The following is a 15089-nucleotide window of genomic DNA, read 5'->3' as shown; positions in this document are numbered from 1 at the left end:
TCAAATTTGGTGATGATGAGGGGTTGATTAAAGGGAACTGTTTCATTTACAAATGAATAAATTTATTTTATCTTCATTTACAAAGTAAATTATCCTCATTTACAGAGTAAGGCTCTGTCCTGATTGTGAAGGGGAGCCTTAAAAATGCAGATTCCATGAGTTTATGGAATACCTTATGAAATCTGGAAAAATCTCGCTCTTTTCCTTATAAGCAGTTAATTTAGGCATGAGATAATTTTTCACGATTTTGACACTTTATTCCCTGCAGAAAGGCCAAAGCCCAAGAAAGGCAACGAGTTAGCCCCGTTTTTCCCGACAGAGCGCCAAGTTTTATGACACCTGGGAGACGCTACGTACATGTGTGTGTGTAGCTCCGGAACAAAGGCTAGTCGAGCACGAAGAGATGAGGGAAAAAAAGAAAAAGAAAAAAGAAAAAGAAAAAAGAAAAAAGAAAAAAGAAAAAAGAAAAAGAAAAAGAAAAAGAAAAAGAAAAAGAAAAAGGAAAGAAAAAAAAGCGTAATTCAAGTTTTGACAAAAAAAAAAAAAAAAAATCCACCACAAGTACAGGGGAGAGTAATTTCTAAGCCTTAGTTGTGCCCCGTCGCACCGCGCGCAGGCCTCTCGCCCTCAGCAGCTCCTCACCCGCACGGCGGGACGGGCGGCACGGGCTCTCCCGGGCCCGGGACCGGAGGGATCAGGAGGGCCGGGCGAGACGGGTTCTCGCCTGCCCTCGGACTGGAGGGATAAGGAAGAACGGGCGCTCCCCGCCCCTCACACTGGAGGAGCAGGGGGCCGGGCTCTCCCCGCCCCTCACTGGAGGAGCGGAGGGCCGGGCACTCCTGGCTCTCACACTGGAGGAGCAGGGGGCCGGGCACTCCTGGCTCTCACACTGGAGGAGCGGAGGGCCGGGCACTCCTGGCTCTCACACTGGAGGAGCAGGGGGCCGGGCTCTCTCCGCCCCTCACACTGGAGGAGCAGGCGGGACGGGCACTCCCGCCCCTCACACTGGCGGAGCGGAGGGCAGGGCGCTCCCGCCCCTCAGCGCGGCGGGCCGGGCCGCCATGGCCCCGCCCCGTGGTAGCGATCGCGGCGAGGCGGAGGCGGAGGCGGTGTCGGGGCGGTCAGGGCGGCGGTAAGTGCGGGGTGAGTGAGTGTGGCGGCACCGGCCGGGGCGGAGGCGCTGCCCGCGGGCCCCTCTCTGCCCGGTGCCTGCAGAGCAGGAGGCTCCCAGCCCGGGCTCGGGGCGGCCGCGCTCGCTGTCCCGCAGAGGGGCCGGGCGGGCCCGGGGAGCCTCGGCTGGGAGCGAGGGCCTGTGGGGAGGGCGGGCCGTGTCGGTGCCCGCGGGTTCCGGCCTCCCCAGCCGGGCTGCAGACACCTGTGCTGGGAGCCAAAGTGCAACACATGGTAGAGCTGCTCTACGAGGGGGAAAAAACCCCTCATAACCTCATCCCGCTCCTTAATCCGTATGATGAAATTTATTCCTCTGCACACACTTTTGCTCCATTTCTTCTTGAAGAAGAAATGTCGAAATGTTGACTACTATGATAAGTCTTTCTAATACAGCAGGTTTTAAGTTCAGTGCCCTTACCCAACTTCCCTGAGTACAGTGATTTTGGCAACACTTGGCTCAATAAGCCATCTATTGCATATAAGTGGTAGGAAAAAAGTCCTGGAGAGGCCTCCACTGGTACAATGGCACCTTTTCTTTCTCCAAGGCTTTCATCCTCTAGATAGTAAGAAGAGACAGTCCTCCAAAGACTTTACAGCTTTTAGCTGAGGTGTGACATTTTCCAGGATTGTGTATTCAAAAAATATTAAGCCCAACACAAATGTAACAGGGATTATATTTACATTATGACATTACTGTGATGGCAGACAGGCTTTCAGTGTTTGTAGAAATGTTTGTCACTGAGGTTCCACAGTAAAATGAGTCTATTTGTTACCTCAAAAAATGCAGCAGCTTAAGGGGTCTGGCCAAGTGTCATTCAAGATCTGTGGCATGTTTTTTTTTTTTTTTAGATATGGAATAGCTGAAGCTCAAAAATGAAGGAACAGCAACATATGGCCTTTTGTTTCAAAGGAGAAAAATCAATTAATTACAAAATTGTAACTTTTTATAGAATGCCCCAGAGGTTCAGCAGCATCCCAACATCAGGGATATGACCAGGAGGTTGAGCCTACAACTCAGAGATTGGATCTGTGCTAAAAGTTACAAAGTACAGCATGAACTAAATGATTGTCAGTACACAGATGTATTCATCTACTTCCCATGACCAAGTCCAACTGTATCTTCCAGTCTAGTTTAAATGTGAACTTGTGTTTCAACCCAATTAACAACCAGAATGTGTCTTCCTACCAGTCCCACTAAAAACATTTACTGCACTGACCTTTCTGGTAGCCTTGCTTGCTTCTCACTCCCGAAAACTGTAGGAGTAGTCATTTGTTATCCCTTTTCCTCTAACATGTTAATTTTCCTGTTTTCTCTGTGGATATGCAAGCCTGAGTTCCAGGAGGACTGACTGCATGAGTGCTTCAGAGCACTGAAAATTAGAATGGGATTAAAAGCATTCCTAATTTAATTTCTGTGTTTAGCAGACATGACTCTTGACGAAAATGCTGATGTCTGACTCCAAGATTGAAAAAAGAAACATTAATACGACTAAGAAAGAAAGCTACTTCTCTAGCTGCCTGGCATTGTGTAACTTCCCAGAGCTGGAAGAAACTTTGTATCCCAATGATAAAAACTTAGCTTAGGGTAATATAAGCCATCTTATTGATGTGCCTTACACATACTTGGTTGTGCTAAAACACATACAGGAGTAATAATTGAGAGTGTGTTCATTGTAGAAGTAACATGAAATAATTCTCTTGAGTCTGTGGTATGTCTTAACATGTCATATAAAATTATAGTGGGAATGTGTGCATTTGGAAAAAGAAGAGTAGGCCTTGCTTTTTCTTCCTTTTTTTTTCCCTTTTTTATCTCAGTGTGCGGGAAAGTATCTGGTTATATTAAGGAGGCCTTTCCCTTTACTTCCTAGAGTGGCTTATGTTGAGGTACTCAGAGTTACAGATGAGAAAAGAGGTATTTTTAGAAATAAAAGAAGTCATAAAAGTACTTTATAGGAGGCTTTTTCATTTGATGGCCAGTAGTCTTGTCTCTTGAGTCTGAACAAATGCTATTCAGTTTTCACTAGAAAAGTGTCACAAAGATAGAAACAGTGGGAGAAGTGTGACATGCCTGTGCCCTTTCTTACTGAGGCTGTTCAGCAAAGTCGTTTCCTTTATGTTCCTCATAAAGTTTTCACAGTTTCTACATTTCTGTGATATTAAAGGTGGATATAATTTTTACTTCAGGTATATTAGGCACTTGCAGAGATTGACCACGCCGCAGTTATACAGGTCTGCTGCTGCTCGTGCAGTGTGGTGGTTCTGTGTCATTGCCTCATGTCAAACAATGGCTCTGTTTTCAGTGCACTGTGGCACTAACGCTGGAAAGATTTACCACTGTCAGTAATTTTTCTTCCTTGCAAGTTAGTTCTGCATGTAAGGCTTGCATGTTTTTTGTTTGATTTTTCTGTTTCTCAATACAAAATGAAACAGGCAAAGATAGGCACGTTTGTCTCTCTGTGCTAACTAACTACTGCAAGTGTTCATGTGGGCTGCAAGAGTTATGCTGTCTTTGGTCTGACCCTGGGGAATAGCACCAATGTCATGGTCTTGTTTTAAGATCAGCATATTACACAAGTAGTTTTTGTAATCTTAAACAAGGGGAGAAATAGAGACCTTCATAATATTTTTGATTTTGCATAGCTGTTCTCAAAGATAACCTTGCATATGCTAAGTGGTATTATTAGAAATCACTTAAAATGGATTTTCAGGTCTTTTTAAAACACATATTTCTTCTGTGTCTTTCAGAGTATCTGCTGACTAGTGTAGTGTCAAAGATTTACTTGCTGTTTACTTTTGCTTGTCCTGAGATTAGCAGAGTTTCTTCCTGTAAATGAACATCAAGTGTTTGCTTGCAGATTGCAATGCAATGGGATTATGGGGGATGGGATTAAATGCAATGGGATTATAGGGGCATTTTGAAGTCTAACTTTTTTTGAGTTAGTCGCAACTCAGTACTGTGTGAGAAAGTCTCACTAGTGAAATTAGGGTCTGAGTTTGTAGCACTGGAGTAAGAGAAAGGAAGAATCAGCATATTTTAAAAACTTATGCATTGAAGCATCTTTGATTGGCCTTTTCTATCAGTGAATAAGTGTAAAGGACACTTTCTTGTTGGACTAAAACCATTCTTCCTAATGAAAACATCATATTTTATGGAGCTATTGATTTACCTTTTTTCTTTCTGTTCACGGGACTCACACGGTATTGTTTTGAGGCAATGGCATTTCTTGTTCCTAATACAAATAGTGTCGTTTTTCCTTTTTTTGTTCTCTTCCCCTTCTTAGGTAGCAAAGTCAGGGGGAAACAGGAGTTATATACTCTTCAATAAGAATACTATGGAAAACAAAGTTAATAATTACACTGCTGTGCTACTGTGTTTCTGACATTAGATTTGTGAGTTACGTGTTTCTAACACATTTCAGTCATTGTGGCAATGTAATCTAATACATATGTTTTAAAGTATCTTCTGGAAATAGTTGCCTGAAGTACCAGTTCTTTTTTTATAGTTATTAATTAATAGGATGCATTTTCTCCAGTCTGTGAATGATCTGTCACTCTACACAAAATGTGTTTTCTAGCTGTTTTCAGCCCTGGGAGATACTTAATGTTTGCCAAGTCACTGTGACAAAACTTAGTGTAGTTACATAAAGTTCATAGGCCTCCCTCTCCAGTGTGACTAGTCATCTTAAATATCCTGATTTCAGTGTACTTGATTTGAAACGTGGAAATGGAGACCAGTTTTAAAGATGTGTAACTTGTAAAACATTTGGCTCTTTTCCCATTCAATATTAGCAATTTTTATAGCAATTTTTATTACACAAACAGATTTTCACAAGAATTCTAACAGAGACTTTGAACCTTGAATTACATTTAGTCTTAGCTGTTATTCAAAGAATAGCAGATCAATGTTGTCAAATAAAGGAAGCCTTCCTTTATGAGATGACACTCAGAAACATTTTTCAGCCCTCTCCATTAGAGAGTTTCATCCTCTGTGCTTACAACTGTGACAAGGTAATAATTTAGTAACACGTATTTAATTGAAACAAAATCACTGTGGGGAAGAGGAGAGGATCTTATCTTAAAGTTAGTGATGTGTAGGAGCTCCTTCCTAGAATCTGTAAGGTTTTTCAGGTCACTTATTTATTATGCAGGTATGTTTCTTGCTTCACGAAACTTCTGTTGCCGTGCCATTAGAACACACCAGATAAGAACAGATTTGCTTTCCAGATCCATCAAACATTCCACCTCTGCAGTAAGTATTCCTTCATCTCCATAGAGAAAACTCATGAAATGTTTTAGAGATGCACTAATTCTGCAGTGTCGCAAATATATATTCCTTAGCTGTGTTTTATTTCTTGCTAGAGATAAAAACATTTACTATCAAGAACAAAATAAAGTCTTTGAAACGGTCAAACATTAACCACACTAGCGTAACAGAATTTGGTGATCATTGCTTTGTGTATGTTTTTCAGTCTTTAAAGTCACATCCAGCACATATCACACCAGAAAGATTGCCTAGCTTTTAGAGAGAAGCTTGAGATACAGGAGACAGGTTCAATCTCAGCTTTATCACAGGCTTTTGGTAAGGAAATTTATTTCTTTTAATCTCAGTTTTCCTTTAATGATACGAGGGTAATGTCACTTCTTGATGCTGCAATAACAAGGGGTCTATAAGTACCTTAAACTTAATTTTATGTAGAATCTTCTTAATTTCCTAATTTAACTATTTATAAGATTGTGTAGCTTCATTTTAAGTCTTATAGTTATGTTGAGAGAAAACAGGTTTGCAACATGGCAGGCAGCTGGAGGTGACACTGCATTTCATATAGAACACTGGAATGTAAATTGTGTTCCCAGTTCATCTAGTCAGCAAATTGGGTCAACTAAGGCACATGACATATCCTTCAAAACAGATGCTTGAATCATTTCACTGGAAAGTTGTAACATATTTTGCCCATATGAGAAGTTTCTTTCAGTGTGCAAGCCACTTTGTAGGTCAGCTTTTGCCTGGGTCAGTTTTTCATATGCTGTATGTATTTCTATTCTATTTAATTGAGTCGAGTATTCACATTAAATGTCCTCAAATTTAATACTAGTTGTTTTTTAATTTTTAATTTCCTTAAGATCTTGATTTAAGTTGTAGCTCTTGACAGTGTATTCTACAATTTATTTATGCACCATGTCAGAGTGTTTTCTTCCAACATTATTAAACTTACTGACATTCAATTTCATTACAAGTTTCTCTGAATTAAGAAAAAAAGATAAATACAAGCAGCACCTGGCTTTCTATCAGGTGCTTCCCTTGTTAGAAAGTGTTAGGGAAAGCAGGTCAGTTAGAGCTTGATGAAGACCTGGCTCTCCTGCTTAACACCCATCTTTGACTCCTGGAAATCCTAGCCTTCCACCTGGAAATGGATTGGAGATTATCAGGTGATGACATAACTGGGCTGAAAGAAAAAAGAGTCTTAAGATTTGTCATGACCTTCTGAAAAAAAAGAACACCAATGGAGGTTTCATTTTAAAATCTCAGTTAATTAGTTGGCTTCCCTAAAGTAGTAAGATTGACCTGAACCTCACTGTAATTTGAATCTGTGAAAACCTGAAAACTAAGGCAAGTTCTGCTATTCTGTTTTGAAACTGGTTTCAGTACATAAGAAAGAAAGACTGGAATTGATAAATATTTAAACTTATATAGTATGGAACAGTAAGGTGAAGGCTTATTTTATTTTCAATACATTTTTAGCTAGGGAAGATTACTCAGTGTAGTTAAGATTTACATTATAGTTAATTATAAAAGTCTTGCAGTTGATAAGCCTTTAGCTTTTAGCAAATTGAAACAATTTAAAGAGAGGCAGTGCATAGAGCAAATTTACTCATGGCAGCATACAGAATTCTTATTGTTAATTAGCAAGATTCAAGGTGAGTCTTATTCCTTCCTCTATGAGGTAGTCTAGCATGTAAAAAAAATTGTGTGTGTGTCTTGGTGTATTACTTGTGTTGTTTGTATTTTTAAAGTGCAGTCAAACATTAATCACATTTGCCAAAACATACTCTGTAAAATTGAATTAATCTTCTAAACAATATGTGTGTTTTTAAATAAATGCAATACAGATTACAGGACTCTCCCTTAACTCCCTCTTGTTCTGTATTAAGAAATCTGATTTGACCCATCTAGTTATCTTAAAGGTTTTCTTCCTGAGGACAACTAAAAGGGGTTCTGTGTTTGATTCCTCTGGTGTTTGTGTCACACAGATGAGGTCAGAATCAGATCTATTGAGATGACATAGGAGCAGAGAAGATTCTGTTTAATTTCATAGCTTCCCATTCTTCATATCACAAGACATGAGATGGCTTCATTACTGTCAGGTTGAGTGCAAGCATGGACCTGCTGCATGCTGTGTCTACTAGGAGTCATTTCTATAGATTCAAAGTTGAAACTTGAGTGTAGTGGTAATGCAGACATTTTCATCTCAGAGTATGCTGGCTAGAATATGGTTTTTGAATCTTTCTGACAATAACAATAGCTGACAGTGGTAAAAGTAACTAAAAATCTGTAGCTTGACTCAAAGAAACAGGAGTGTCTGGAGTGCTGAGGGACTATGTAATTTCTATGTAATTTTTTTTTTCTGGAATCAAGCAAGTTTGCAAAGATAGATATGAACTTGCACCTTTCTTGTTTGCACATAGAAATAAATTTGGGTTTCTTTCTCCTAACTTCCTTTCCATTTTTAGCTTAAAAATATCACAACTATCAGTAGGTTTTTCTCTGCTTCCATATAGAGTAGTCATCACAAACCTATTTTATAGAAGTTTTCCAATACCTTTATTTAAGGTTTGAATGTACAGAAAAAACCCATTCTGATGTGGTGTTGCTCTGCACTAAGGTAGATACTTTAAAGTTTAAAAAAATCTAAATTAAAATAAATTAAAATGTCTTTGCTATTTTCTTCCTAACCATGAATTTAACAAATAAAATCACATTGCAAATGCATACTTTCCAAACTGGATTGAGCAGGAATTGGACTAGAAATAGCATAGTCTTTAAGCTGTTAGCATATTGCAGAAAAGAAAACTAAAGTATGCACACTCATTTTTTTTTTCTTTTAAGGTCGTCTTTTAAAGCTATTGAGCTAAATTATGCCCCTCCTCCATCCTTGCTGAAAGTTTAGTGGGTTTAGATAATGATGAATGACAATTTCAGACGTTTTTGTGTATTTTCTTGTTAGCCTGAATTCAAGCTATTATGGAAGCTTTAATGAAAGAACATGTCTATAATTTTGTGTAACTACTGAATTCAGCTGGCAGTGGTAGATTTGAGAAAGCATGAATGAGGGTTTTCATGCAGAATCCAACAATATCATACTTTGTCTTTCTAAACAAAACCCTTCTGTCTGTGTATTTTGATCTTGCAGACAATGCCCTTCAGACACAAAAATACAAGACGAATTGAAGGCCTTGATAGCAATGTGTGGTAAGTAAGAGGAAAATATCTGCAAATTTCAGAAAATGTCCTTGGCTGATGTATTTTCTTTCCAAAAAGATAACTATTGCCAATAATAAGGTACATGGCAGTTGCTATCTCTGCTAGAATATATTTGGCACCTGTTTAGAAGCAGTGAATTAAATTCAATTAAAGATATGATTAATTGTTATTGTTGAGCTTTAAATATTAGGCTTGGGCTTCTCTTCCTCTATTAAACCATGTCAGACAAGTATAACTCATGGGCATGGTAGTATAGCTGATTTTCAAATTTAAATGTTAATTCTGTTGAGTAATGTATTTCAATTACACCTGATTTGTGTTTACCAAACAAGTAATACTTTTCAAAAGCCATTATACTTGTTTTATAGTTTAGCTCATTAATTTCAATACATATTTTTCTAGGTATTAAATTGGTCTTAAAGCAATATTGCCATCACTGATAAATATGGAATTTTCTTTGTTGGTGAAAAGACTATTTTGTGCTTACCTTAGTTGTATGTTTGTGTTGCAGTAGTTGTGTGTACAAATACACAAGGTGTTTTGATTATTCAGCCTCAAGCTAATTTTTAGCAATTTGTATTCATTTTGGACAGAACTGCGATGCTGTGTGGGAAGGGTTGTGATGGGGGAAGGTTGTTTTGTTTTTTAAATCTTGTTAACATTTCAATATGGAGTAAAGAGTAAAATGTAAAGGTGATCTTTAAAGGGAGGAAGGAAAAATTGTTCAAGGATCCTGCAGGCTACTAGGACCAGTAAATAGGCAGCCTGAAGCAGTCTGCTGCCTGAAATGACTTAAAATCACTCTGAGGTGACTGGATAATTTAAATGACACTTTGAATTGATGGAATTTAACCTTTAAGACATTTAATGTTCCTGGTATTCCATTTCCACCTTTATCCAGAGTAACTGTGTGTTTGTGTATCTGCACAGCTGAGCACACTTCTGGCAGAAAAGTTATTCCGTGGATGCAGAACATCAACCTTTTGTCCTCTGACCCCTGTGCTCACATTATTTCAGCCCTCAACTCTCCATGTGAGCATTCTACTTAAACCTGTTCCCATTGCTGTAAATTTGGCAAACTGAAATACTTTTGTTTTGCCTTCTAATGCTAATGAATAAAAAGATAATTTTATCTGGTATGTTAACTTTAGGATGTTTTTCCCTCCAGGGTTGAATTTACGAAAGTGGCAGCAGATCCCTCAATCGTTAATCTCGGTCAGGGCCTTCCTGATATATCCCCTCCCAGCTATGTTAAAGAAGAGCTGGCAAAGGTAGCAGCAGTTGACAGACTGAACCAGTACACCCGAGGCTTTGTAAGTATTGTGGAGCTCCAGGGCCCAAGTTCAGTGGAAAATGTGCCACAGGAAAAAAATTGACTTTAAATTAGTTTTATCTATAGATCACAGTCTTATGTCCCAAATCAAGTTGATCTAGTAGCCTTATCTGTTACTAATGAACTTCCTCTGTGTAGGCTGCTTTGAGGCAGAATCCTTCAGCAAGAGGGAAATGGTAGAGCAGGTCTGGGATAGATTGTCTCTGAGGAATTGAATCAGTTTGAAGAGTGTAGGTTATACATTTACCTCTGACTTTGGTCAGTGGGAACATGAATCAGACAGTACAGTGAGAGAATGAGAAAGAAATACTTGACACCACTTGAAGACAGCACCTCTAGGATCAAAAAGAGTTTCACCCACAGAACTTAGTAGGTTTCAGTGGAGACTAGGAAGGGATGAAAACAGAAGTTTTTGCCCCTGGAATACATATATTCATTACCTGTTCTGTAAGCTGGCTTGTAGAGTTTCTGTCTTGAGCTGGGTGTGAGTATGTGGCATTTATCATTGTCCAAGGCAGGGTATTCCAGGAGACCATTACTGTTTCAGTATGACCAGTTAGTTCCTTGTTTGGTTTGTTTGTCTTCTGTTTTGTGATAAACTGTACTGCCCAAATGAGAATCATGTACCAGGACTGCTACAAGACCCTGAGGAGTCTATCAAGTATTTTTCTAGCCGACCATGTTATGCAACAGGGGCAGAAAAGCACTGTACAGACCAATAGGCCAGAAACTGTGTTGGTAGTTGTGGCATCACTGTGTGCATATTTCAACATAACTTTTTGCCTGTTCTCTGACAGTGTGCATGCATCAGAAATGATGGGAGCAGCAGTGGCCAGCACTGCCCTAAAGGACAGGCTCTCCCAGTGAGCAGAGTGGAGGCTGGGGCAGCTGTGCCCTGGGAGCAGGGCATGCCCAGAGGTACTGGCTAAGGCAGCTCAGCTCACCTGACAGCAAGCCAGGAAGTCAAGGCACAGGTCAGGCCCAGCAATGCTAACCACAGTCAGACACAGCCCAGTTATCACTGGGCAGCTGCAGGGTGACCACAGCAGGTCTAAGGTCAAGCCACAAAATCAACAGGGACCTTCAGCTATGTACACAGAGTCTCTGCAAGTGTGAGATACATACACGTACACACACATAACAAAAAATTCTCTTTATGCAGACTTGAAAGAAAAAAGCAATTATTTTATGTCAGATGATTCCCTGAATTAAGTGAACTGGGCTAAGCATTAGTATGTTCATCATGCACAATAAGGTATCTGAAAAGTCTTTGTTCACCAAGCAGACAAGGTTTTGGAGGAGCCTTGGCACAGTGGACAAGGTCACAGAGAACATGGGCTGCACTCCTGTCTGGCTGCTGTACTGTAACAGACTTTACCAGCTACTAAGAAGAACATTAACTCTATCTCAAGCTGAAACTGTGCCAAATCTACCTTCTGACAAATATTCACAGACTGATGCAGTAAAACTATTTGCAAATCAAGCATAAATATAATTTTCCTAATGCATGCAATTATTCAGTATTTATTTCTGTCACTGTGTTCTTTATATCCAAATGGTTTGATAATTACCAAAATAATTATGGATATTGACAGATGTACTGCAGATAGTAATTAAAGAGAAATTTTCACTAATATTCCCATCTTCAACCTTTGTATTTCATCTACAAACTTCTGCCCTTCTAAAGTTTTTGAACACAAGTCTTTGTGGTAGCACATGTGGGAGGGATGAGAATGAATGATGCCTCTCCATCTGATAACTGAGCCATTGTCTCAGCTAAACTCGGAGCTCTCAATGACTGTAGGACCATAGAGTGGCCTGATGTGACTTGGGTGCTGCAGCTTTCCTGTCTTGCTGATTGGCTCATGGCAAGAAATGGCTGTCATTTGAATCAGCAATGATCTGTAAGCCTTAATTTATGGTAATGTTTTTGTTTACAGAAGGATTCATGATTTAATGCCTTGTGTATGAGATATAATGTTCAATATTTGAGGGGAATCTTCTTACATAGTTGCATTTTCTCAAGGAGCTGTTGTCTATTTCTATCAGGTATCTCAAAAGAAAAATATTTTTGAAGTAGGAATCCTGCAGTTTTCCTGAGTAAACAGAATCTTCTGATTTCCATGTTGTATATGATCTTTGTTGCATGTTTGTTTTCTCTTTATTTGCACATTTTGAGAAGAGTATGTTAACTGCCATATCCCTGGAGGGGACACAAACTGTGAATGGTACTCTGAGATTTGGGGTGGGACTATATGAATAAATATTCTGATCACAAGTGCTATTTATCAGTAATATATAAATACAATGAAAAGATTTTCTTTGCACAAAATACTTTTAGTTGAAAGATAAGGAAGGAAACAGAAGGAGCTGAAAGAGACTCAAAAGGTGAGGGTGAATTGGTGTCAGAGTATTCCCTTCTCTTCTTCTGTCTCTTGTCCTAGCTCTGCTATAGGCTATCTGAACTCACTCTGAGATGTGATAATATGAAAGAAATTAAAAAGCATCAGATAGAAAAAGAATTTCCTAGTAGATACAAATAAATTGAAAACACTTTTCTTTCCTAGTGTGCAAGAAGTTTAAACCCTGCTACCTGTTAACAGCCCTTAACACTGAGGGCTAATGTTGTATTTTTCTATTTCAAAATGTAATAGTTTGACACATGTGGAAAACAGCCCAAACACAGGCTTTGTACATTGTCAGGAATACTCCAATCAGTTCCTTTTTTGTTGTTTTGGACAGGGACATCCATCACTGGTGAAAGCCTTGTCTCAAGTCTATGAGAAAGTTTGTGGAAGAAAGATTGATCCTCTCACTGATATCCTGGTGACTGTGGGAGCTTATGGATCTCTCTTTAGTACAATTCAGGCACTAATTGAAGAAGGAGATGAAGTAAGTTTTTACTGGAAATATTCATGTATACTTGCAGACATGAGAACCTTGTTCTTTTTCTTATTTGTCTACTTCTAAATATAAGTTAATGTTGGGGCTTCTTTCTGTCCCCATTGGTTTGATTTTTTACAGTTGTACATCTGACTTATGGTTTCAGAGGCCATGAATAGGAGACTGTCCTTTGGATGTCTTCCTATCACTCATCAACTTACAATCACCTTTTTTCACACTTAAGTATCTGTGGCAGTTTCTTTATCACTGTTACTGTTAGGTGACACAATACACACTGATTTCTTATTTGAGAAAACTTGTGGGCTCTTGTCTGCAACAGAACTAAGGGTGGCACAAAGAATTGTTGGTGTTTGGGTAACCATTGTGTGTCAGGTTCTGTTTTGGGCCATTGCATGGTGGCAGTGTAGGTAGCAGAAAAGCTTGTGAGTTCACTGTACTAGCAGTGACTCAGCTCTTCACTATTACTAATGTCTGCCTTTTTGACAATGATATTAAAAGTAATTTTACAGGAATATTTCTATCCATAGTGGACAAAACCTTTTTGTGTTGTCATGTATTTTGCTTTCAGTGTTTTGTTTCACTTTGTGTACTGTATATTTGTTTCACTTGTATATTGTATTGTCATGTTGCTTTTCTGGTGCTCTGATAGTCACTTCTCTTTTGTTTGGAATAGTTCTATTAGCCCTTACTTTTGATTTTTTTTTTCTTTTTCCCTATTGTCTGGCCTCTGTGCAGTTTTTCTTGAGTTTGTCCTCTTTCCTGAGAAATTTCTGTCTGATAAAAAAACCTGAGAATTTTTGTCTGATAAAATTTGAGGACTTAACTGTTCTTCTGAGATTTCTAGGTATTTGGAAATCTTGGAATTTCATGGGCATAATTAGAGCAGCTCTGCTGTGGTTTAGTAATTTGCCATTGCTATTTCCCATCTTTGCCTTGCACATTCAAATCGGTGTGTAGGACTCAAACATTCTTATTATTATAACTCAATAGCTGTGATGTGGTAACTATAGAAAAACAGCCTCTGTGTTCTGTCAGAAATGAGTAGTGCACATTGTACCTAGCCTGAGGGCATTATTGTGTTGTACTCTAAAAGGAGGAATATTCTGTAATATTATAACATTAAACCTGGAGTGCCAGAAACATTATCAAGTTATTGCATCAAGGTGAATGTAGAAATATGATGGTAAATATCATGCATGGTAAACTCTTTGTTTCTGATACTGATGATTGTCATTTCAGGTGATAATAATAGAGCCATTTTATGACTGTTATGAGCCAATGGTAAAGATGGCAGGTGCAAAGCCTGTTTTTATCCCACTAAGATGTGTGAGTAACTTTTTAAAAATTACTAATTATATAAAGTTTCTCATCCATATTGTGATGAACACCTATATGATGTTTTTCTGTATTGTTTTTCATAATATCAAATTACATAAAAATGAGATAGATTGCTATAGTGTAAATCTGAGATAACGATAATCCAAAAGAGAATATTTTATTAGTGTTGCAGAAGGTGCAGTGTTTCTTATTTGCTTTAATTTGTGCATTCTGAAAGCTAATTAAAACTGCTTTCTTCAGTTTTCTGTGCAAACTGTGGAAGGGGGATCCACGTATCAGTGCAATTTCTCTGTCAGTTGGTCTTCAAAAGATTTGGTTCCTGATCCCTGCAGCAATTCCTACAGTGACAGAATACAGTTTCTTTTCCAAAATATGCTTGCTAAATAAGGCCTGATCATGTAGCAGATGTATTTGCTATACATACAAGAATTACTGTTTCCTTTATTGTTGAATAGGCTATGGGTTAAAAATCAAATTGGTAGTGCTGGCATTGTGCCCACAGCTTGCAAGGATTGTTCTATATGCCAGCTGTGCCTTGTGCAACTGGCAGCCTTGCATGGGAAGGGCTGAGGGGCTCTTTGGGCAGGACTGTTGCAGGAGCACCATGAAATCAGAACAGCACAGGATAACAAAACCTCCAGGACTGCAGTGGGAGTGTGCCTCTGGATGCCCATCTTCTAGGGGATGTTTCGAATGACAGGGCACCTCCAAGTATTTTCTGTTTCACATCTTTGTTTTTAGTCTGACCCTCTCCCAGTCATTGCAGAGGGGTGGTGTGGCCATGCTCAGTGTTCTCTGTATCAACTGGCCCAAACTCCTTAACCATTTGTAATGCCTCAGGGATACTTGTATTGTGTAGTATAT

At 39.0% G+C, this 15089-nt stretch overlaps 1 protein-coding gene across 5 annotated transcripts in view; it reads left to right on the top strand.

Moving 5' to 3' along the window:
- Nucleotides 1-1057: 1057 nt before the first annotated feature.
- The window catches only part of KYAT3 (kynurenine aminotransferase 3), a 23392-nt gene continuing 9360 nt past the window's right edge, over nucleotides 1058-15089 (top strand). The window contains exons 1-7 of one of the 5 annotated variants that reach the window (XM_083867870.1): nucleotides 5319-5419; nucleotides 5640-5749; nucleotides 8580-8638; nucleotides 9581-9682; nucleotides 9819-9963; nucleotides 12726-12875; nucleotides 14127-14213. In XM_083867870.1, coding sequence (XP_083723996.1) covers nucleotides 9681-9682; nucleotides 9819-9963; nucleotides 12726-12875; nucleotides 14127-14213 — 384 coding nt within the window. In that variant the 5' untranslated portion in view covers nucleotides 5319-5419; nucleotides 5640-5749; nucleotides 8580-8638; nucleotides 9581-9680. Of the gene's footprint in view, nucleotides 1133-2027; nucleotides 2239-5318; nucleotides 5420-5639; nucleotides 5750-8579; nucleotides 8639-9580; nucleotides 9683-9818; nucleotides 9964-12725; nucleotides 12876-14126; nucleotides 14214-15089 lie in introns of those variants that run through there. The other 4 variants (XM_083867868.1, XM_083867867.1, XM_083867869.1 and 1 more) reach the window with 4 other exon arrangements.

This window comes from Zosterops lateralis, assembly GCF_965231275.1.
Source record: "Zosterops lateralis genome assembly, chromosome: 9".
NCBI lineage: Eukaryota > Metazoa > Chordata > Aves > Passeriformes > Zosteropidae > Zosterops > Zosterops lateralis.
This window is presented reverse-complemented; position numbering and strand designations above follow the sequence as displayed.